Raw genomic sequence first — 22,909 nt, 5'->3', positions numbered from 1 at the left:
AATGCTGAGAAAGAATTTGACTCTGGCTTATACTCTGTTGCCTTTCATTTTTAGACATGTCTACACTGAATAGTATACATTTCTGCATCTGTCTGTGGTACAAAAAACCAGAAATGAGATGACTAAATTTTAATAAATAAAGTGTTTTCAGATGTATATAGTTCTTCATGTTCCTCTAAGAGGAAAAGAGAATATTCTTTATAGTTCTAAATCTAACTTAACATCTGCAGCTAAGGGATTCTTGAAGTTATTATTTAAAAGTAATCTTTGTAGAAATAAAGATGCACCTTTCAAATATTTAATTAATATAGAATTTCAGTGGAACAATGTATCCTGGACTTAGCTCAGGTTTTAGACTGTGTTGATCTTCAGGTGTAAATGAATGGATTAAAATGTGGTTTGCTCTTTTTACCTTTGAAATGAAAAAAACCAAAGCTTTTGTCATTTCTCTTCATTCATAGACTTAGAAAAAAGCCCATATCTTAAGCTTACACTCTTCACAAAAATGGAATTCTGGTACGGAAATTAATACGCTAAAAGTTAAGGGAAACACAATATACTAACAAAGTTATCCTCCATACACCATCATCCTTGGGAACCAACAATTCTGAATTTTGATGTGAGGCATTAATTTAATGAGGTTGAATTTTCATAGCATTCCCATAGAATAAAATATACAGTATCTTAGCAGAGGAACAGTGGTTCCCAAGAGTCCAAGGAAGACAAAATGTGTTTGTATTCTTATAAATGGTCCCTGCCCTAAAAAATAAGGCAGTACATGTGCTGAATTCAGCAGACATTGTAGACAACCATTTTTTTGTCAGCAAATAAATCTGATTTTAAAATATCTTGTATTTTAATTTTATAATTGTATGTTCAAAACTGACAAATACTTGTATTTCAAATGGGTGTGATTGCTGTCATTTCTTCTACTTAGTTGTGTTTTCTCCTCTTATAGTAAGCATTCACATTCAATAAAGTAAATAATAGCAGGTGACAATTATTTTAATTTTAGACAGGATTAAGTGGAATCAAATTTAATGGTGGGATGTGTGTGGAAGAAGCCAAAATTCTCTGACAGAGATCTATCTGGCATTAACCAGGGATCGCAGGGTCTCACTTTTATGTGCCTAAGAGCTTGATGTATTTATGGAGTGTAGGATAGTGGATAGTTTCCTTTTAGTTTTTTTACAGTTAGACAAGGTATTACTGGTATGAGCAGGTATTTCCTATATGCAGAATAGGAAATACTGCTAATACAGTTAATAACCCAGCTAACAGAAGAAAAAAAATTAAAAGGAAATGCTTTAAGGGCCCTCATGGTACACTGTAGTATTAAACACATGGCAGCCCATAGACTCAAAATAAAATCTTACAATTTGAATGTGATGTCACTGGTCAATTATTTGACTGTGGTAGCAGTACTGATAGTGATATCACACCTATGAAAACTGGAATTCATCCAGCTAGGTTTGAAGGTGTGATCTACAATCCATCAATGTCAGTTGAAAGTCAACCATTACCTTTTACATCAAACTATAAAAGCAAGTTTTACGTTCACTGCAGAAGCGTAGGGGTGTTGTTCAAGCAGCCCATTCTTTTTAGGTATTATGTATATAGTTTATGCATTATGTTCCTCTGAGAGGCCTTCGATTACATCTTTAATCATAATCAGTATCTGGTGTTAATTACTGCTTAGAATGTCTACTCTTTTTAATAAATTTAAACTTCACAAAACAATGTGTAAGTAGGAACTATTATATTTCTATTTTGAGAAACTGACTACAAAGATGTTATGACCTGTTCGTAAATTATTTTGTGTTTATCTACTTGTGTTGACCTGATTTGTGATTAATTGTACCCCAAACTGCATTTTGAACAGTAATATTTTAAAAAAATTTTAAAAGCAGAAAATATTTCTTGGTTTATTTATTGAGATAACTTTAAATATATTTAATCAGCTCTAAATAGCAACATTCTCTCTGCCAACACTGTAGCTTGAAAGTGTTATATATCCTTTTGCCTTCTATTGAATATTTATGTATACAACAATTTTTTATTCCTATCATGCTGGAGGGTTTTTTTGTCCTTAGCAAGAAGGACCACAAAATTATATCAATATATGAACATTTATATCAATATGTGAAATATATATCAATATATCAATATGTAAATATCATTATATCAATATATAAAAAATTATATCAATACAGTTTTTTACAAAGAACTTTTACAGTATTTATTAACTTGTTCTGCTGTGGTTTTTTTAGTAGAGTTTTTCAACTGTTCTAACAAATAGTTATCAACCAAGATTTTCTACATCTTTTTATTTTATAATTAGAGCACTTATTCCCTTTCTGGTTCCCACAACAAAAAGAAACAAATTGAATAGGTTGTTACAATAAAGCAGTAGTATGGGCTTATTTATCTGCATTATATATTCCCAATTTACAAACATGCCTAGTATCCTTTCTTCTTTTAAAGGTTGTCTGACCTTTCCCATAAAGAAACACTTTCTTTTAGCTGATAATTTAAAAAATTTACTTGGGACACTTGCCAAGTGAGGTATCTGTCTCAAGAGTTTATATTCTGCACAAATGGTTCCATGTGCTTAGCTGAAAAGGCTTAGCTATTTCCAAGACAGGGAAAAATATAAAAACCCAAACCAAACCCAAACTAGAAAACAATACAAGTGGAAACTTCTTTGAAAAGGTTTACTGATCCCATTGCTTCAAGGTGGTGTCCCGAATTTTAGCAGTTGGATAGTACTCATTTTATGGATGTACTTTTTGTTGTCCAATTAAATATTTGTTAAATTTGGTTAATTTATTGGCTTTTAGAAAAATCCCACTTTGCATCATTAGGTTTTAGAAACTAGAATTCCATCTTCAGGATCAGATCTGGAGGTGAGGAAGATTTCCCTTATTTTCAGTTTGGGATGGCTTCTGTTGTGCCAGGTCCAGAGCTAAAGCTGAGAGATTCTCTCTCCTGTATCTTCTGTGTCATCTGCCAGTCCATAGCTGGGATTTTTCTCAACAAGTTGGTCTGAGGGGGGAGAATGAGATCCAAAGAGGACTGAGACTGATGAAAAACCTTGAGGCGGGAAGGAAAAGAGTTTGGGAATATATCTCAGTAGAAAAGAAAGGGTAAATCAGCTGCCAGGGGTAAGGCAGAGCTGAGATGGCTGTGCAAACAGATGAGAATAATGGTTGGTCATTCAGGAGACAAGGAGAAAAATTGGGACTGATAAACTGTGAAGGAGAGGAGTGTGAGATGGAAATTGGAGGGCACGGTGGAGGTTGGAGTAAGAATGAATATGGAATTTGGACGGGAAATCAGAACTGGCTGAGCAAAATCCCTAATGGTAGTAATGGAAGAGAGTACAGAGAGAGAACTACAAGTCAACCGAGTAGTGGATGCTGGTACTCAGGTAAGTGAATGCAGTAATGTCATAATACAGAATGCTCTAGAAAAGCCTGAAATTAATAGTTTTGTTTTGAGAATAGTGTTTGAATAACTTTCAATTAACTAAGCTTGAAGATAAGATGTGTCAAAAATGTTGGCTGGTTGGTCATGGGCAAGAGCCTGACATCCATTCTGTGTACTGACTGAGGCAGGAGTCCTGGGGAAAAACATAATATGCAGAATGAAGGACTGTATCATAACAAGTATCTAATAAACTACAAAATTCAAGTTGAATGGATAATCTTAACTCTGGCACTTTTTACGGTTTGCTTGTTTGAACTTGTAAGCTGATAATGTTGTTATACCATAGAAGTTTTTTCCATGGGTATAATACACATTAAGCAGATAAGATAGTAGACAAAATTCTGGAAATTCATTGTGTAAATTTAAAAAATTTGTTGATATGTGTCTAGGCTTTAATCACATTATGCAGTTAACATTAAGCTAGGTGACAGAAAGAATGATCAGCTTCTCAATATCTTTTTAATCCGTAAAATATTTGCTGGGTCATCACTACAAGAGATTGAATATAAAGCAAGATATTTGCTTTCAGTGTTTTATCTTCAGTATGTATACCTGTATCAGTCATCTTGTAATTTTTTAAATAATTATTTTGAAATCAATCCCATTATCCTGATAAAACACAGTTTCCTTGAGTGAGCTGCATAGCCCGACAGCTTCTACTACAAGGTCTAAATGTGTCAACATTGACAGGTAGTTCTGTCTTTTTCTTTTAATCTACAAGATAAAATCTTGAACTCAAAAAAGCAAAGTAAATAAAATAAATAGACTTAAAGACACAGCTGTGTGCTTTTATGAAGAGAGAGAGTAACAAAGGATACATCAAAAAGCCAAGGTTGATGTGTTTCAAATAAACCTTGGTATACATGACAGTTCTCTGTTTAGGATTTTCTCATAAAGGTTCAAGGTAGAGTAACTTAAAAGTGGTATAGAGTACGGCCAGAATATTTGACTTGTCCTGTAGGCTATTTTTTGAGGCAATGCCAAGTATTTAATTAACCTAAATATGTAGAATTTACTGTCCAAGAAGGCAAGTTCCATGCATCAGCCATGTTTATAAATTAATAGCTGTCAGACTCCAAGATGGAGTTTTTATTTGACAGGATCTGGTCAATAAGTTAGTGTTTAGAGTAAACATGAAATTGAATAAAATTCAGTAATACCATTTTGTGAGTGTGGTGCAGAAGTCTGAAGTCTATAGTAACCAGAGAACTACAGCTTGTGTTGCTAGAAAGTTAGAGGGTGCTTGGTTATTCTGAAAACTGATGCTGATATGCTTACCCTTGATTTTGGAAATTTTCTGTCTTCATTTTTTTCATCTCATCAGTGCAGCATTATGTACTAAAGAATTATATAATTGTAATATGTTGCAAGCTATTTCGTAACAAATCTTGAAAGTATGTGCAGTCCCATTCTCTAGGCAGAGCCTCCCCTTCAGCTAGTTTATTAATAAAAGTCCCCTTCCTAAGACTGTCATATCAACAATTACTATTTTTTTCTGAATAAGGAGATTAGCATTCAGCCTAGTGTAAAAAACAAATGTTTATCTTAATGACCAGGTATAACTCTGGAGTTATAATCAGCAAATGTGTCTCTTGATTTCAGCAGAGGTTGAGAAAATCTTAAACTGTTTTCCTCTTCAAATGACTATTGACACAGGCTATGGAGTGCCTATTATTAAGACAAGGCTATGTAAATCTGTCTAAATCTTACATTGTTAAAGACTGCAGTTCTTGCCATTATTTCTTTGCCAAGCTCTATGCACAGATGAAATGCTGTGTAAACAACAACTGACAGCTTGCTATGTGCACTACCACCTGAAAATATTGTTAAGGACAGTCAATGAGGGGGAAAAAATCAGTGATGCTGAGTTTGGATTCTGTAGGAAGAATTAAGTTATGATTTTTTTTACTGGATTTCTTAAAAATCTGTGTTTTCAAGATTTTTTTCATGTAATTTTTAAACATTTCTTATGGGTTTAAACATAAAGATCTGTTTAAATAAAGTAGGCTTTTAGTGGAAGAATTAAAAAAATTATCTAATACCACCTAAAAAAGCTTCAAAGTCAGTCTGTCAGGTTCTTTCTGGCAATGAAGCTCTTGCATTATCTTTTTAATGTTGAAATCAGTTCAAGTCAGTGAAATTTCTGTAATGAACTTTAGGGCACATCTTCAAAGAAGCCTGCAATTGAACCTGTGGAAAGGCCAATGCCTTTGAACTGTGGAGAAGAAGTTTATGCTAGATTAGCTTGATCTTTTAGTTTACTCTGCCTTTTAATCTAGTAACAAAGATCTAAGCTTTAAGAATACCCCTGAACTGCAGTGACAGCCTAGTAGTAGTGTATTGTTATGGATAAATTCATTACTTCCCTTAGGTATTGGCATTTTAAATTTGGAAGGATAGCAAAGCTGTTTATTTTGTACTGTGAACACGAACATTCTGGGTCTCCCTCAGCACTAAATTTTCTTTAGTTTCGTTACTACCTTATAAATTGAAAATCTAACTTCATTTTTGTTTTCATTCCCTCTCTAACATTTCACTGTACTTCCATCCAGTTCAGTCTTTCATCACCCAAATGTGGAACAATGTGCCTTCAAATGTGAAAGAAATAACAAAATCTGGAACAAATTATGAAGTGATGGTGAAGGGAAATGCAGAAATGTATGGAAATAAGTACATTAATGCATAGGCTGTGATGCACATAAGTCTGTTTTGAAGGACACTTCATTTTTAGTTTGAACTTCTGCTTTTAAATTTTACTGTAATATGATAAACATTTGCTTTTGTGAGTACTTGAGGAACTTTCAGTGTTAACAGTATTCTTTTCTATAGAAATTCCATTGGATTTCAGATTTTGTACTTTTTCCAGGTTACAATAAGAAAAACATGGATGAGATTTTTAATAGAAAAACAACACTCAGTGGTTTGCAGCTGGCAATCACAATGCCTCTACTGCTGCTTTTATTTTATTAAGTGGAACAGGTCAATTCAATATCAGAGCTGATTGTGTTCCTTCTCTGGTCAAAGTGAAAATATAGGTCTAGCAAAAGATTAGGTGACCACTAGCTTCTTCCTTTCAATCATGCTGAGAATTGTCTTTTAATAGCCATCTCATTTTGTGGAATTAAGTAGGACAAGAATGGTTATCACTCAACTGGCAAAGGAAAATTTGCCTTTTGTCTATAAATCTTGACTTCCATAACTGGTATGGTTTGACGCCTACTTTTGATTATGGACTAATACGAAATAACACTGTGCAAAAAGTGCAGAAAACCGGAGGTAGCTAGAAAAGCTCATTCACAATCAGATGAAAAAATTGTATTTATAAAACTGGATTTTTGAAGAGTGAATTATAGAAGAGAAGAATATAAAATGTGGCTGAAGGAACTGAGAATAATTGAAAATTGAAATGATATATTTATCCAGCATTAAAAATTAAATGATGCTATATTTTCCTGTATTGTATTTTATTTTGAGATTAAATCCTTGCCCTATTAAAGTCAATGGGAATTTCACCGCTGACTTGATTGGCACTATTTCACCCTTCATCTGTGAGAAGCAGTTTCTGCTTTTTATTATTATTTCAAAACAGTATCCTTCCTTTTGTTCTCTCACTCCAGTTTCCTAAGGATTTATAATCTTTTGCATCAAAAGGAAAATTTTTCTTGGTATATACTGTATAGTTGAAGTCAAGTACCATGCAAAAAGCTAGCTGACCTAATGGGCTGATTCCAGCAGAGCAGACGTTTTGAATCTGGACTTTCTTAGTTATTGAGGGTATAGGATTTTGAATGCTTTTATCCTTTTATTGGTGAATGCACTAAAGTGCATGCAGACAGAGAATGTTAAAGTGGCAGTCAGATAAACTTGTTAAAGCAGTGGGAGTTTTTCCTTTCTTTCTACGTGACTTTATCATCACAGTGGAGTTAAAAGGCAATTAGCCCTTCAGCTCTTTTCTGGCCAGTTTATTGGCATTTTACACACAACCGTTGAATAGACAGTGCCATATTAAAAATTCCAATGAAGCTGGCCTGGGGATAACAGACTCTAAATTTTAGGTTAATGTAGGTTTCCTTGAGAGGAACTATTGCCAAAAAGCTCAAGTAAAATTATCTAAATACAGTACCTATGCTGCATGTACTCGTAGTTGATGGAAAATTGTAGTAGTCTTGCTACATGCTGTGTTACATTTCCAGGGAAATATTTTTATAAAGAGTGTTTGATGAAAAAGTTTATTCCTTTAGTAATAACAGGTTACCCACTGTGTTACTTAAGGCAATGAACATAGTGAGTAGACCTAGACGTTTTCGTCATAACAACAACAATTATACTTGCTTTGCATTTCTGTAATTTTCATCTGAGGTCATTAAAACACTTTACAAACATGGATTACTTATTTCTTTCAGTATATGAGAAGGTGGGGGAGAGATTATGTCAAAGTTTTCACCAAATTTAGTCAAAAATTTGTATTCCTTGGGGTTTTTTTTAGAATTTTAAAGGAAATATTGTGGGGGGGGGGTTTCTCATTTCAGTGTCAATAGAAAATCAAACATGTCTTTTGCAGTTCTTGCACCCCAAAATGTTAAGAACCAGAAGTTGATTATAATAATTTTTCATCACTGAGGAGAATGAAATACAGACACAAAACACATAAGCTCACTACTGGAGAGAATAGAGATAAATACTATTTTCATAGTATTTCAGTTTTAATCTGCTCTTGTCAAAGAAAATGGGAGGTTTTTGATAGACCTGACTGAGACTATTATTGGGTCTTAATGATGCATTCATTGCTTCTAAAAAGAAATTTATTTAATTAAATTTTGTAGCTGATTCTAATTTACTGATGTTAGAACAAATAATGAGAAATCCATTGAGGTCTGTGTGATTGAAAACCAGATGGCAAAAACAGAGTAGATCCAGTATTTTTAACCTGACCATACACATTGCTCAAACTCCTCCAAGTTGTATGTCACCTAACTGTGAAATCAACAAAAAGGTTCCTTAGAAGTCCAGCTGATTTTTAGATCAGATCCATTTCAAAATAGGGATGAAAAGCTGATAGGTTTAAAGAATCAAAAACCCTATATTCACTATTTTTTAGTTTCCATGGCTGCTCCAGAGAAGGCACTCAGAATTTTTTCAGAGAAGTGATGGATTTATGCTCCAATGTGTTTTAACAAGAAACAAAGCAAACCAAAATGCTTTCATTTGCTCAGGTACATACAGTAGTAGCTTTTTCTTTCAGTGCACAACACTATAATTGGAAGTGATCACCAATAACCACAGGTTTATTTTAAATGGTGAATATCTGTACTTCAGCTATCAGTGTTAAGAGCTCAAACTTTGCATCTGATACTGATGAGCCATCATTAAAGTTGTCTGTAACTTTTGTCCTTTAATGCAACAAATTTATGTTGCAAGTCAACAAAATGGCTTCATTAAATGGACATCATGGTGTAAGTCAACAGTCTGGAAGTTAGGAAGTGCCAGAATTAAAGTAGCTCATATAATTTTTATTTTGGTGCCCTTTTTGGTACATTTTACAGCACTTTTCAGTTATACAGCCATTTACTACATTTTCTGTAGCACCTCACTGCTGTTCCATGCTTGCTATCTATTATATTAAATATATTCTTGAGTTGCATATTGAATGGAACAGTGACTGTGGGAGAGACAAACAACAATGTTATTGGTCAGCTTAGCCCTCTTGCTACAGATTTCTTATGTGCTAACAAATTGTGTACACCAAAATACAGGTATTGTGTGAACTTCTATTTATTTCAGTCATGACCTGGCTCAGATGTCTCAGAACAAATCTTATAAGTAGGGGCTGAAGGAATGGGGATTGTTCAGTCTTGAGAAGAGGAGGCTGAGGGGAGACCTTATTGCTCTCTACAACTACCTGAAAGGAGGTTGTAGTGAGGTGGGTGTTGGTCTCTTCTCCCAGGTAAGTAGTGCTAGGACAAGAGGAAATGGCATCAAGTTGCATCAGGGGAGGTTTAGATTGGATATTAGGAAAAATTTATTTACTGAAAGAGTAGTCAAGCATTGGAACAGGCTGCCCAGAGAGGTGGTGAAGTCACCATCCCTGAAAGTGTTCAAAAAACGGGTAGATGTGGCACTTTGGGACATGGTTTAGTGGGCATGGTGGTGTTGGGTTGATGATTGGAATGATGACGTTAGAGGTCCTTTCCCACCTTAATGATTCCTAGTTTTTACTGTCATTATAAATAATCCAGCCACCAAGCCAGGAAACATGAAATTAATTATTACTCTACCCTTAACTGGTTTAGTGGTAGACTTGGTAATATTAGGTTAATGGTTGGACTGGATGATCTTAAAGGTCTTTTCCAACCTAAATGATTCTATGTATAGAGCATTCACAGTACCTCAGAGCAATGAAAACATTGCCATTGTGGTAGTAAAAGTATCTGGTCATCAGGAGCAGAACCAGTGCTGAAGCACCTGGAGTGGTTCTGAGTTTTAGGCCATTTCTAACAGTTTTCTGGGCTGCCTAGGCAAAAGTCACTTTTTAACATTTACAAAATGAGGAAAATAAAATGTGCAATTTTATTTTATAGAGATGTATCAAACTTTAATGTCTATGCAACTGTTTAAAAAATGAAAAGGACTATAAAAAACGAAGAACTTTACACAAGTAAGCCTAATGCATTAGAGCAAATGACCAAGACATCTGCAACAAAGACTTTTGAAACTGTTCCCAGCGCCTGTGCACCATCTTTTCCCACATGGATAATAATGCTCTTTTCATATCACAAAGAAGATGCAGAAAGCAGTTTGTTAGTGTTCTAGAGATATCCAGATATGGTGATGAGCAGCACAGAGAAACTCAGGAAGCAAATAGTAATATAGTTTCAGGGAGATGCTTGGCAAAGGCAGCATTTTTAAAACTTTGGTAGTATTGAAAGGCAACTTCATTCTGTAAGAAACATGTAGCCTGTGAACAGAATGACACTGAGTTCCTAGAGTGAAGAATAATGTGTGATCATTAGTTAGAAATAACCATAATTCATAGACACCAAGGAGCAGAATTAAGGTTGCAAGCCCAGCTATAAACCTGGCATTTCCAGCCATCTAATGGGCTATTTATGCTCAAACTCAAACACACTTTTAGATTCAAATATTTGAATGGTATAGAATTTGTTGGAAATAATGTTCTAAGTTTGTGGAAACAAAGGCGTTTAAGAAATGTGATTGCCCATATATTAAAAATGCGAATTTAACTAAAAGCTAATTTTAATTTGTTTCAGCTAATGTCCAACACATTATTGTTTGTGGATAAATTAGTCCAGCTTTCTAAAGGAAAAACATCAAACAAATCCTTTCTTGAATGTTAGACCTCTTTTTCTTACTTTCTGAACTGCAGAAAATACTGCAGATAACTGCAGCTTTTTATTTCCAACCTGACCTTCTGCGTTCTGAAACTAATTTGCCATACTGCTGCTCAAAGTCTGCTCAAGGACTTCCTTTAGCAGAATAATGTGGTTCTTATTAAGTACATCCTGTAAGACCCAGGAGAATTGCATGCAAAGGAAATAAGACGGAGAAACAAATGAATTTCCATCCTCCAGTCAGATATATGATATTGATGACCAGAATGTATATGAAGGATATTGTAAAGAAGACAAATAAAAAGAATTAAAGCAAATGTCTGACAAATTGGCTGTCTTCATACGCAAAGATGACAAGTGGTCTATACAACTAAGTAGAAGAGATGTAGGCATCAAGCCAAATACTTATATGGTCAACAAGTCTCTTTGAATCACATGGTTACACGTAACCTCTCTTTTAAATAAGGCCTCAGTTTAAATTACATCATCGTGAAAGACTTAAAAGCCATGAAGTTTTACATGAAAACTGATAGTTTCTCTTAAGTCCAAATGTTGTTTTCCACTGGTATGAATTTTATATTTTTAGCAGAATACCGAGATATTCTGTTAAAGTGGAACTTCTTTAGGAGATTCTTTCCCTAGTTTTTAATTCAATGCACCAAACATAAATAATTGTGGAAATAGCAGCTTTCATTTCAAAGTCTGTTTCTTCCTTTAGTTAAAGTTTTTCTATAAGATGACAAAATATTTTCATGTTAGGATAATCTGATGGAAAAATGCATTGAAATAGCTTGAATGTTCTATAGTCTCTATAATTCCTGATGTTCTGATTCTAGTGTGTCTTGCCTAATGTAGCTAAATATAGATTCCAGAGGTTTTACAAGGTGCTTGGTTCATGAAGAAGATTTATGCTCTATATGTGACCTCAGTGCAAGCGTAAATAAGTGAATGGACACCGGAACTATCACTATTTTTCATTTTATTCTTCAACAACGTGCAGAATTTGGATAATCACTGTTCTAATATGATTTTCCTATTAATCTGTTTTAAACCATGAAATCTGATATTTTAACCATGGCTAATCCATTAAATTTGTCAACTTTGTCTGTGATTTACACAAGCTCTATTTATAAAGAGAACTTGTTTGAGTCCTAAGGCATGGAATATTATTTCCCAGCATGCTTTTGATGTCTTTTTACTAATAAGTATAAACAAAATGTGCTCATTGATTATATTATTATTTCAAGATCAGGAGGTAAAACATGAGGAATGTTCAAGAGTATATTCCCCATAGCAGTGCATATGAGTCTTAAGCCATTAAGAAGAAAATAACCTATCATATCAGAGTTGGTAAGAATGGTTGTGATCATAAAGTTTACCTAAAATAATTGGATAACTTGCTTGTAGATTAAAAACATATGTTATACTTGTATGTCTTTATGCTGTAGGCTTTAGAATTAATTGCTGTCAGCATAAACCAGACCAAACAAAAATAGATTTGCATCAATTCATTGTAGTGGGGGGAAAAAAAAGCTTGAATGACAGTAAGGATAATTCTATTTTGTATTTAAGGAGAAACGGCTATACAATGTTCACATACTGGAGTGCAATTTACTATATATGGGAAAGAACAAAGATCCTTTATGTAAATGTAGTATGCAAGTAATACCTTCAAAAGGAAAGAAAAAAAGTCTTGTGTACAGAAAGTTAGTCTGCTCCAGCTGTCCTCTCTCACTTTGTTGGGGGAAGACATTTGGGGAAAGGCCAAAACGCAGATATTCACAAAGCATCCAATTTTTAGTTCAGCATAATGTCTTAATCAGCTTTTACAGAGCTGCTCTGCTCTGTACCAAACATGCTATAAATGTGCAATACATCCATACATGTAAATAAGTCACACTGGCTGGGGTGATGAGAACAAGATGACTATGTGTTTCAATAACTGCACAGCGCTGCAGGTAATAGAAAAGCAACATTGTCTACTTGTTTTTCAGCTGAGCAGGGGACTAGAGCTAGAACTGCTGAATACTATGGCTATCTCTACATCATTTCAAATTCCTGATCGTACAGTTTTATGAAAGTTCTCCGGAAATCATACACATTAATATCACAGATGGCCAACTTGTGACAAGATCCATAGACTAGAGCCAGCTAGCAAGAACTTGATCTACTCTGTAATCTGGTCTTTCTCCAGAAGAAATGACCATAAATCTATTTCCATGTCCATCAAATTATCAAAATACAGACATCATCTGTCGTGTTCCCTCACTCAATCATGCGATGTGAAATGCCTGTTTTGTGATCAGATGATAGGTTCTGGTTGTGTGCTGAGAAAGGGCTCAGGGAATACAGTCTTCAGGTGTCTTCTGCAAATGTCATGGTGTTCTTATGTGGTTGCCTAAGCCATGGCAGGGGAACTCTGTGACTTTGTGCTTCTGGTTGGCCTTTTCTCTGTGCTGCTTCCTTAATCACTATAGCTTATGTTCTCAAAGGCACAACTGCCTCTTAAACTGATTTCTGAATGAAAACAGTCAACTGGATAATTGGTAACTGGAGAAGTAATAAGGTTTAATCAAATGCCTGTGAGTTTCCAGAAAGTATAAAGCCATCCCTGATGAAGAAGTGAATTCAAAACAGCTACTTACCATCCCTCATATTACAACTAATCCACGTATCAAATAAAATTAGCTGTTAGGGAGTTTAAAAAAAAAAAAAAAAAAGAAAAAAGAGCGGGGAAGGATGGGGTATTTCTTCCTATAAAATGCAATTAATCTATGGAACTTCTTGCTACATGATGCTGTGAATGCCAGAATTTTTGCTGGTACAAAAAGAGATTTGATGAATTTGGGGGGAGGCAGGGGAAATCCATCAGAGGCTATTAAATGATGAGATACTGTTTGCAATGCATAAAATCTATGCTGTGAAGGTTGCTTAAGCAGGGAGACTATACCAGGAGCCGCCACAGGAGAAAGGGTGCTGTGGTGGATGGACCTGTGGTGTGCTCTCTACACGCCTCCTGTAGTTAACCCACCACTCAGAAATTCTTGCCTCTCAATGTTCTAAGAGTCAAGGGCAAGTGTGGCCTCTACTCCAGGCTGGAATCTGTTCTTGACCTAAGAATTATAATTTATTTCAAACTTACTAAAGTAATTAGTCCACAAGAATATTTTGTGGAGGACAGGGAAGCATTTGGGGAAGACAGATGAATGTTTTACACATAGTGTTTTGCACTCCCCTAGCTAAAAAGCAATTGAATAAATTTTCTTCTGGTTGCTCATAGCATAAGATGGAAAGTAAGTGGAATCTCAGCCTTTTAAATGGTATTTTGAAAATAGTGAAAAATAGATGTTTAAAATGAAAGTGTGATTTTATAAAATCCCATCAGATTTAGAAATCAACATGATCTATTGATCCTTTTTTTCATTAAGTGCATCTTATTTTGGTATCTCAATATGTCTCTTTACAAATGCAATTGTTCCCTTCAGAACCTTAAAACTTCTCTAATACTACTGCTATAATATGGAATTTATGAATAATCAATAGACTTACATAAATTTTGTTACTTATTCATTTAGATATCTGTCCTGGCTTTGGCTGGGATAGAGTTAAATTTTCTTCCTAGTAGTGGGCATACTGCTGTGTTTTGGATTTAGTAGGAGAAGAACGTTGATAACACGCTGATGTTTTTAGTTGTTGCTGAGTAGTGCTGACACTAGTCAAGGACTTTTCAGCTTCCCATGCTCTGCCAGGTGCACAAGAAACTGGGAGGGGGCACAGCCAGGACAGTTGATCCAAACTGGCGAAAGGGCTATTCCATACCATACGACGTCATGCTCAGTATAGAAACTGGGGGGAGTTGGCCGGGGGGGCAGCGATCACTGCTCGGGAACTGTCTGGGTATCGGTCGGCGGGTGGTGAGCAATTGCATTGTGCATCACTTGCTTTGTATATTATTATTACTGTTGTTATTATTATATTGTTGTTATTATTACTACTACTATTTTACTTTATTTTATTTCAATTATTAAACTGTTCTTATCTCAACCCAGGAGTGTTTCTCAGTCTTAATCTTCCAATTCTCTCCCCCATCCCACTGGGGCAGGGGGAGTGAGCGAGCAGCTGCATGGTGCTTAGCTGCTGGCTGGTGTTAAACCATGACAATATCCTAGATATGTGGGACTAATATTTTTATGTATATTTAACCTAATATACATAGAATTGCTCAGGACCGAATTGAAACCATGTCAAACTACGATAGCTTTTGGCTTTATCCATTTACTGAATTGTTAAGGAAATACTCTTGCGTTTTCTATGTCCAGGCTTTTAAAAAATATTGTCTTTATGTTATAAAGATTCTGTTTTACATGATTAACATGACATGTTCATGTAAGACAAAATGCTCTCCAGTGTAAATTAGGTCTACAGAATTTACCTAAAAGTTTGTTGAGTACGAAAGTTCTACAGCAAGGCCTTTTCCTAATGCATACGTTTATCAGCTAAAATCTTGATTGTTTTGCCTGTATTATGTCACTCACGTCTGGAAAGAACAGCATCCTGCTGTTTGTGAAGCTGATCTCCTGCTGCTATTTAGCCACTTGTAGGATTCTGTCCCAATTCCTCTAATCCATTCTGTTTCAATAGCACCATATTTGGACTCCTTCACACATTCTTTTGCTGCTCTGTTTGGGATGCTCTATGAGCTGAATTAGAATTTTAATGTTCCATTCAAAACAGAAGGAACCTTTTTGTTAAATCAGAGTATAAGGAATAATCTCTTTCATTCCCTTGGATAGAGTTTCTACACATGCACGATATTATTTTTCTTCAAACTATTGTCCAGAAGTTTGGGGCGCTATTTCAATATATTGGTTTACTTTATATAAATCACATCCAATTTGAGGTTTAATGTTGTAATAAGGCCTGCTACCATCTTAAATTGTTTCTTTCCTGTTGTAACTCCTCATTCAGAGTTCGGTGCTTCTTGTTTCCATTATGTCAAAGGTTTACTCATATTTTTTCGAGCTGCTTGTGCAAGTCAGGACTAATTAAAGCAGAGAACAGAAAGGACTCCAAAAATGGTGTTAGAAATGACACAAAAACACAAAGTGCTCTGTAGATATATTTGCGGTACTTTCAAGAAGTTAGCAAAGATTTGCATATGTATTTTGCCAGTAGGTATTTTCTGATCCCCACATAAAACAAGGTTTAGAGAAAACAACTTAAAACTTGATTGGTACACCTATATATACATTGTCTGTCACTTTAGCTCACAGCTAAGCCTATTAACTTCTGTGGAACTATTTGTTGCCAAGATAGCAATGGAAAAAACAGGATAGCAGAACGTGATCCTTCTTATTGTAGGCTTGTACTTGCTTTAAGAATTGTTCTTTAGTGAATGGGGTTTAGTTTACTGAAAAATAAAAAGGTGGTTGAATTATGATGATAATTTTACTCCATGAAAAGAAAGAAGATCCTTGGACACAATGTAATATTGCATGAGTCTTTGTTGTACAATTTTAAAATTTTCAGTGCAGTAGCTTACCTAAGTGTATGAAGAGAACAAAGACATTATCCAGGTGAAACATATTTCAACAATTTCCTAAAGCATCTCTCACTTGTACCACATTTCCAGCACTGGAAAATTTAGAAAGTTTTTTTGAGCATGTACTGCGTTTGTTTTAGCTGTAGCTTTTTGCAGTCCAGAGTTCCCTCAGCATGCTGGATTAGCATCGGCAGGAGCCAGGATCTGATGAGAAACACCATCCCGTGAATGGGATGAGGGATGCAAGTGGAAGCTGGAAAAGGCGACGGCCACAGCAGCTTGATAATATATAAATTGCTATCAAGTTTTACAGCTAGCATTGGAACAGAGAAGATAATGAAGAAAAAAGGGGAGAGAAAGAGACTTCAGAAAGTGAAGGTGAAACAGGGAGAGAAGTAGAGACATACAGGAGGAAGCAAAGGAAACTGTACTGAAGAAAAGAAGTGGGACAAAGAAAGAAGTAATATTTGGCCTCCTTTCTTGCTTGCATTTGGCAAGTAATGTGTATATGATTTGTTCACAAATATGTTAACATTTCTAATGATAGAAACATGTAAAAGAAAGACGTTTAGAAGTTTTTATCGAGGGATTTATTTTATGTAATACAAAATAAAGATATTTGTAAGTGATCCATCTATGCAATATTAGCTTGAAGACTTGTGGTTCTGCTGCTCCTTCTCTGATTGTACTTTAAAATTAATTGAAAGCCTCATTGTTTTGTTTAAACTGTGAAAGCTTCCAAGGTCAATGAGTGAGGTAATTGACCTGCCTGTTGTAGGACAAAAATATGTATGTTAAATTGCATAATTAGTTTTAATTACATAATTATGGTGTTTAATGTGTGGAGGTCAAAGGTTACTATTACATTTAGAAGTCATGGCAAGAAACACAAAAATAAGCAACATAGTTTAATTCTGTATTTCTTTGGGTTTTAAAAAAGGGGTCCACTGTGATCTATCCGTGACCTTGGATATTTGATGATTATAGCAAATAATATGTTGCTGTTATACTTTTTGGAGTCATAGAGACACCTTTGTAAATGACTAAGTGACTTTACCAAAGACTTCATTTAGGTTTAGAGTACACGAAAGTTAATCAACAGTGGGAACTCAACTGACAGCAATTTAATCTGATTGGGTAAGGTAATTACATGATTACCAGGAGTGTTTATGTATGGACAAGGATATTTTTATTGGAAAAAAACCTAATTGCTTTCTTACTGAGAAGAGAAAAAACCAAACAAATTTGTTGTCACAGGTTAAGAGGACATCCTTCGTTCCTTGAAATAGCTTCTTTTCATATTTTAGTGACAAAATGAACTCATAATTCTTTGCAAATATGCACTGGGATTATTCTATGGATTCCTCTGTTTCTAAACTAGAAATAATGCGATCATTAACTTGTTTTGGTTAAGAAGCTCATTGCTTACACATTGATTGTGTGGTAGCTAAAGATGTCATGATGCTTGTAATTCATGATCTCTTTTACTGTCTGTAAACACTGTTGCTTAAATACAGGTTGATTTCACCAAACTTAAACCTAAAGGTCCATTATACTAATGGATATTTCTGGGAAGGAGGGCATTATTTGGTTTGCTGTGATGGTAAAAAAAAAAAAAAAAAGGGGGCACTATGTACAAGATAGGTAGATAAAAGATGATGTTCCTAAATGCTTGAAGAAACAGTCTCACTTTAGGTACTCTGAATGGTCCTTTAGAAAATGCTTTCAGTCTATTGACAATGGAGGGAGTGTTGGGAGATGAATCATCATTAACAAACATTAACTACTGTGAATACCTCCTTGAAGTGCACTGCTGAGTAGAATCACATTTGGCTAATAAATAGTGGTTTGCTCCAAAGCCTGTTTAAATAATGGACCAGGCCTGGCCTTGTCACTTTGTATGGTTGTGCTAGACATCAAGAAAAAAGAAACTGAAACCTATAAGAATAATTTCATACATCATCAGTAACTGTTGAACACATTCTGCCAATGGAAATGGGATACAGTCCTCTAAAGGCTAACTTCTAAGGAATTAGAAAGTTAATGAACTAAATGGTAACTAAGAAATAAATGAATCTTTTAAATGAACTATATAATTATGGGAAGAAGTTCTGTGATACATTCCATGTTATACAAATAATTTGTTCTCCCTTTTGCTAATTTTTCCCCAAATAAGTTCTTTAGAAAATATTACAATTTTGAATTGTTTTTCTAAACCAGATGATCCAGTCACTGTTGGAGGCACATAGCCACGGCAAAATCTCATGCTGTACATTGATCACCTGTCCAACCTTTGCCTAGAGTGTGATCCCCAGTTTCTTCAAGAGATCCATCTTTACCTGTCTATAAAGAAGAAGAGGAGGAGGGAGACATCTGGGATATTCAAGTATCAAAGTTTAACACCAGAGCAGGTTGAATCTCCGTTTATGTTATTCTCTATATATGTTGCTAGTATTGACTTGGATATTTGGCTGAAGATTTTTTTCGGTAATGATGTAGTATACTCTGAAGTTTTACCAGCATTAAACCTTTTTCATTTAGACTTCTCACTTACCGAAACTACACATGCATTTTTCATAGTTACGTGGTGTGAAATTGAATCCAAAGTCCTTCTGCTATTATGGAAGTTACCTAATACTGAACATGCCTGGCAGTCTGTATCTGTCTCTTGAACATATGCTTACCACAAAGACCAAAATGGCTTGTTTAAAACTCTTCAGTGTACCGTAGTTGTACCATTCCGTATTTAGCACACACAACTAAATCCAGGTCCCTGTCAAGCATGCTCATTTTCATTCACTTGCTTCAGGCAAGTTAAACTTGCTTCTTACTCTTCCTCTTCCATTTCCCAGAGGACTTTGATATCCACAAAACAGACAAGGTTTCACTTACTGTCCTAAGGACTGCCCCTTTAGGAGTCTAGCACAGCCCACACACAATCCTGGAATATGTCCAACTTGTTCTTTGAGCAGAATGTGAACCTCTGACCTTCTGGGCCTCCGGCAAGAGTGCTGCCTACTGAGCCACCAATACCCAGGCCATCAATAAGTTTTAAATGCCAGTTGCAGACTTCACAGAGATAATGACTTCAGTGTGTAAAGGTTTTGTTGTGGAGGCTGCAGTCTCACATATGGCGTGACAGAGTAAATATGCTAAAACCATAGAGAGCTGTTGCATAACTTGCCTTGATATAACAGTTTTTGTAATATGTTTCAAGGCATGGAATATTATTTAAAGGGACCCTGTTATGTAGGCTTAGGCCCAAAATGAAGCTATTATAAAAAGAATGTTTAGCAAAAACAGAAATACATCCATGAAATTGTTGGAGTGGGAATTTCAGGGTAAACTTGCTTGGATTTAAACAGTCGCCTGCATGACATTGCACTGTTGTGCTAGGGAATGAGAAACAGCAAATGAAAATACTATTAAGTGAGAATCAGAAACTGAAACTGAGCAGAATTAAGATATGAGAAGTCTATTACTGTCATAACTTCTTAAAAATCTTACTACATCCTGAGAAAGATGAGATGAAAAAATAAATTCCAGCTTAGTTCAAAGCAGCATTACTGACACAGGTAAATAAATGTATTTGCATTTTAATATTATTTTTAACCTGCTGTCAAGTAAGTTCTTGTATTTTACACACATATAAAGCAAAATTAATATGAAATAAGCTTTAGGATTTTGACAGATTTCAGTTTTATTGATGTTCTTTATATAAAATTTAGAATTAAAAGCATAGAAAAGACATGTTGATGTTTGCAAAATTCAAATTGATAGATGTGATTACACAAAATGTTATTTATAAACTTGGATCAAGAAGGGAAACGTAGCCAGATTCAAGCTAGGACTTACATTGTGGAAAGGCTGTTAGATCAATTGCATGAACCTTCTATGGAGCAAAGGCCAGGAACCCAGGACTCCTTTTCCCAGCTGAGTGCCCAAATCACTAGGCTACAGACTCTTGCTCCCTCTTGTGTTCTTTCTCTGGCCCAATGAATCCTGAATTATTTTGTGTACAATGATACAGCTTCAACAGGAGAGCTTTAATATATCCTTCTTCCTAGCATTTAATGCAGTCTGTAGCCTATTGATTAGAACATTCTGCTAAAAGACATTGCTTTGAGTCCTAGACTAAGGAAGGAATTGAACCTGGAGATTTTGCTTCCAGGATGAGTAGTCCTGCTGCTAAGCTAGGAATGAGCTGCTAGGCTAGGAATGACTGCTGTTCATGTACCATTTTAGAAAGAAATAGCACCTGAAGAATTTTGTAGGCAACACACCTAGTTGGTGTTTATTAGGCTAGCTTAGGCTGGCTTTGAGGACACCTGTTGGATCAAACGGCTCAGATCATCTATGCAGGGGTGGGCTTCATTTCTAGATTCCAGTCAGGCTTAGACGTAAGCTGTGCAGTGAGCTGCTCAGTCCTGGTCGGGCAGGTAAACTTTGGCCATGCACAGAGATGCAGCTCGTGTGTCTGGCCTATCTTACCATAGAAAACTGTATTGTCTTTGTCTTCAGAGGACAGACATCTCCAAGATGAGACAGGGGCCTTTGAGGATCACCATTTTGTCTGGAGGTGCCTAAATTGTGCTCATGTCCCATTTTAAATTCCCATATTTTTAGGCCTGTAATTAGTTTATTTAATTTGAAAGCTCCTTTGAATGTAGAACAGAGGTACTTTTAAGAACATGTTTTTCAAACATGTTAACTTTGAAAGAATGTGTTACAATTAAACAAGATGATAGGAAGAATTTGTGGTTCAAAAGTGCATTGACAGTTATGAACCATAGAAAAACACTGCATTTTGAAGCTCTAAAAAGTGAAATTGCTTTAAATGTGTTAACACTTTTCAGGCAGTTCTGTAGAGCAGTGTGTATTAGATCTGAACTCAGAAATACCCAACTAAACTAACTGCACTGCAGTTATAAAACAAATGTTTGTCAAAATTTCTGACTTAATTAGTAGGCTATCATTTTATTTTTTTCAATATGTATGTTTTTATTAAGTCCTGCAGTGCAGGTCCTTGTTCATGCAAATGCGTTTATCTGCCTCAGTGGAATTATTGTGGTAAATCAATGTCTAAGATCAACTAGGATGAGTCTGGTTTTCTTTTTAATAGAAATGCTAATTTTGAAAATAACATCTGTGAATTATTTGTAGTCTGAAGAGCTGTAGGCAGTATAAAATTAGAACTGCGGACTTCCTTGGCAGTTCTTTTATTATTCTTCCTACCTGTTTAAAACACTGGAGGAATAATGTGATTCATTACACATTACTTTTCTGGCAGTAGATGTATCACCTCGTTTGATATCCAAACGTATTACACTGTGAACTATTGCTGCTTTGTAATATGGTAAATTGGGGGGGGGGGGGGGGGGGAATAGAAACTTACATTCCTGACAGGCTGTTGGTTTTTAAGACAAGTCTTTTTCTGCCTCGCTAGTGTCTATTTTCATTGCAGTGGAGCTTTTCATATGGTAGGATAGCACTCAGCACAAGGATGCAATCTGTATCCTGGTTATTGACCGAGTAGATTTATGTGCAGTTCATTTTGCAGCATTTATGTTTCTCCACACAGGACTTTCACTGTCTCATAATCAGTCTTTAGAAGGGCTACCATTTGCACAATTTGATGCTATCTCTCCTTTCACAGTAAACAGAAGTTAAATTAATAAAGATTGTAAGTCAACATCATATTAATGATTTTGTGTGCATGGGGACCTACTGGTGTAAGGAACTGCTTAGCACAGTGTTGACTTGATTGCTCTAGAGAAGTGGGTGTTTGTTAGTATGTGAAAGGGGGAAATCAATGGGTGCTTAGATACCAGTGTTATGAATTTGGGATAAATCGCTAAAAAACTACTGTAACAACCTACATAATGATAGAGAAGGATAGAGAGGACTGAAATAAAACTGGAATCGGAAAATTGAGTAGGAGAGTGGAGAAAACAGAAACATTTCTACAGAAGGGAAAATTTTTAAAAGCTGTGACTTGGTAGAGTGGTAAACTTTGGAGGTGAGTAGAGGTCTTCAAGAATGAATAATTTTTGTATAACTGGATAAAGTATATTACATGATTCTAGTTGATTTGAATCGGTGTACTCTGGGAAGCCCTGCATAAGGCAGTTATAATAATTAAAAATTGTGATCAATAAGCATCTTAATAGAGTCAGTAGTCAAATGTAAGACAAGCTATAGAAATGAAAAACAGACTTACAGTTAAAATCACATGAAAATTAGTATTTAATTTGGAATTTGGGAACAGCATATTTTCAAGATTACAGATAGGAAGGATAAAAAGAAATCACGGTAAAGATGACTCACCTGTTAGCTAAAGCTCAGATTAAAGGCCTTATCCTCCCAGGTATAAAAATTGTCAACTGCATTGTCACTTAGCAAAAAAAAAAAAGTAATATGAATGCTGTTGTGTTTTCCCTTGATCAATTTTAAATGAAAATGGGTTTGATTTTATTGTGTATTTTGTTATTTTTATTTTATATGAGAGGTTCATTGATGGATGATTATT

The 22,909-nt window shown here is 35.2% G+C and overlaps 1 protein-coding gene across 1 annotated transcript in view; it reads left to right on the top strand.

Moving 5' to 3' along the window:
* Window positions 1–18,681, top strand: part of ERC2 (ELKS/RAB6-interacting/CAST family member 2) — a 458,173-nt gene extending 439,492 nt beyond the window's left edge. The window contains exon 20 of the mRNA XM_075714165.1: window positions 18,601–18,681. Coding sequence (XP_075570280.1) covers window positions 18,601–18,681 — 81 coding nt within the window. The remainder of the gene's footprint in view (window positions 1–18,600) is intronic.
* The last annotated feature ends 4,228 nt before the right edge of the window (window positions 18,682–22,909 follow it).

This window comes from Pelecanus crispus, chromosome 7, assembly GCF_030463565.1.
Source record: "Pelecanus crispus isolate bPelCri1 chromosome 7, bPelCri1.pri, whole genome shotgun sequence".
Classification (NCBI taxonomy): domain Eukaryota; kingdom Metazoa; phylum Chordata; class Aves; order Pelecaniformes; family Pelecanidae; genus Pelecanus; species Pelecanus crispus.
This window is presented reverse-complemented; position numbering and strand designations above follow the sequence as displayed.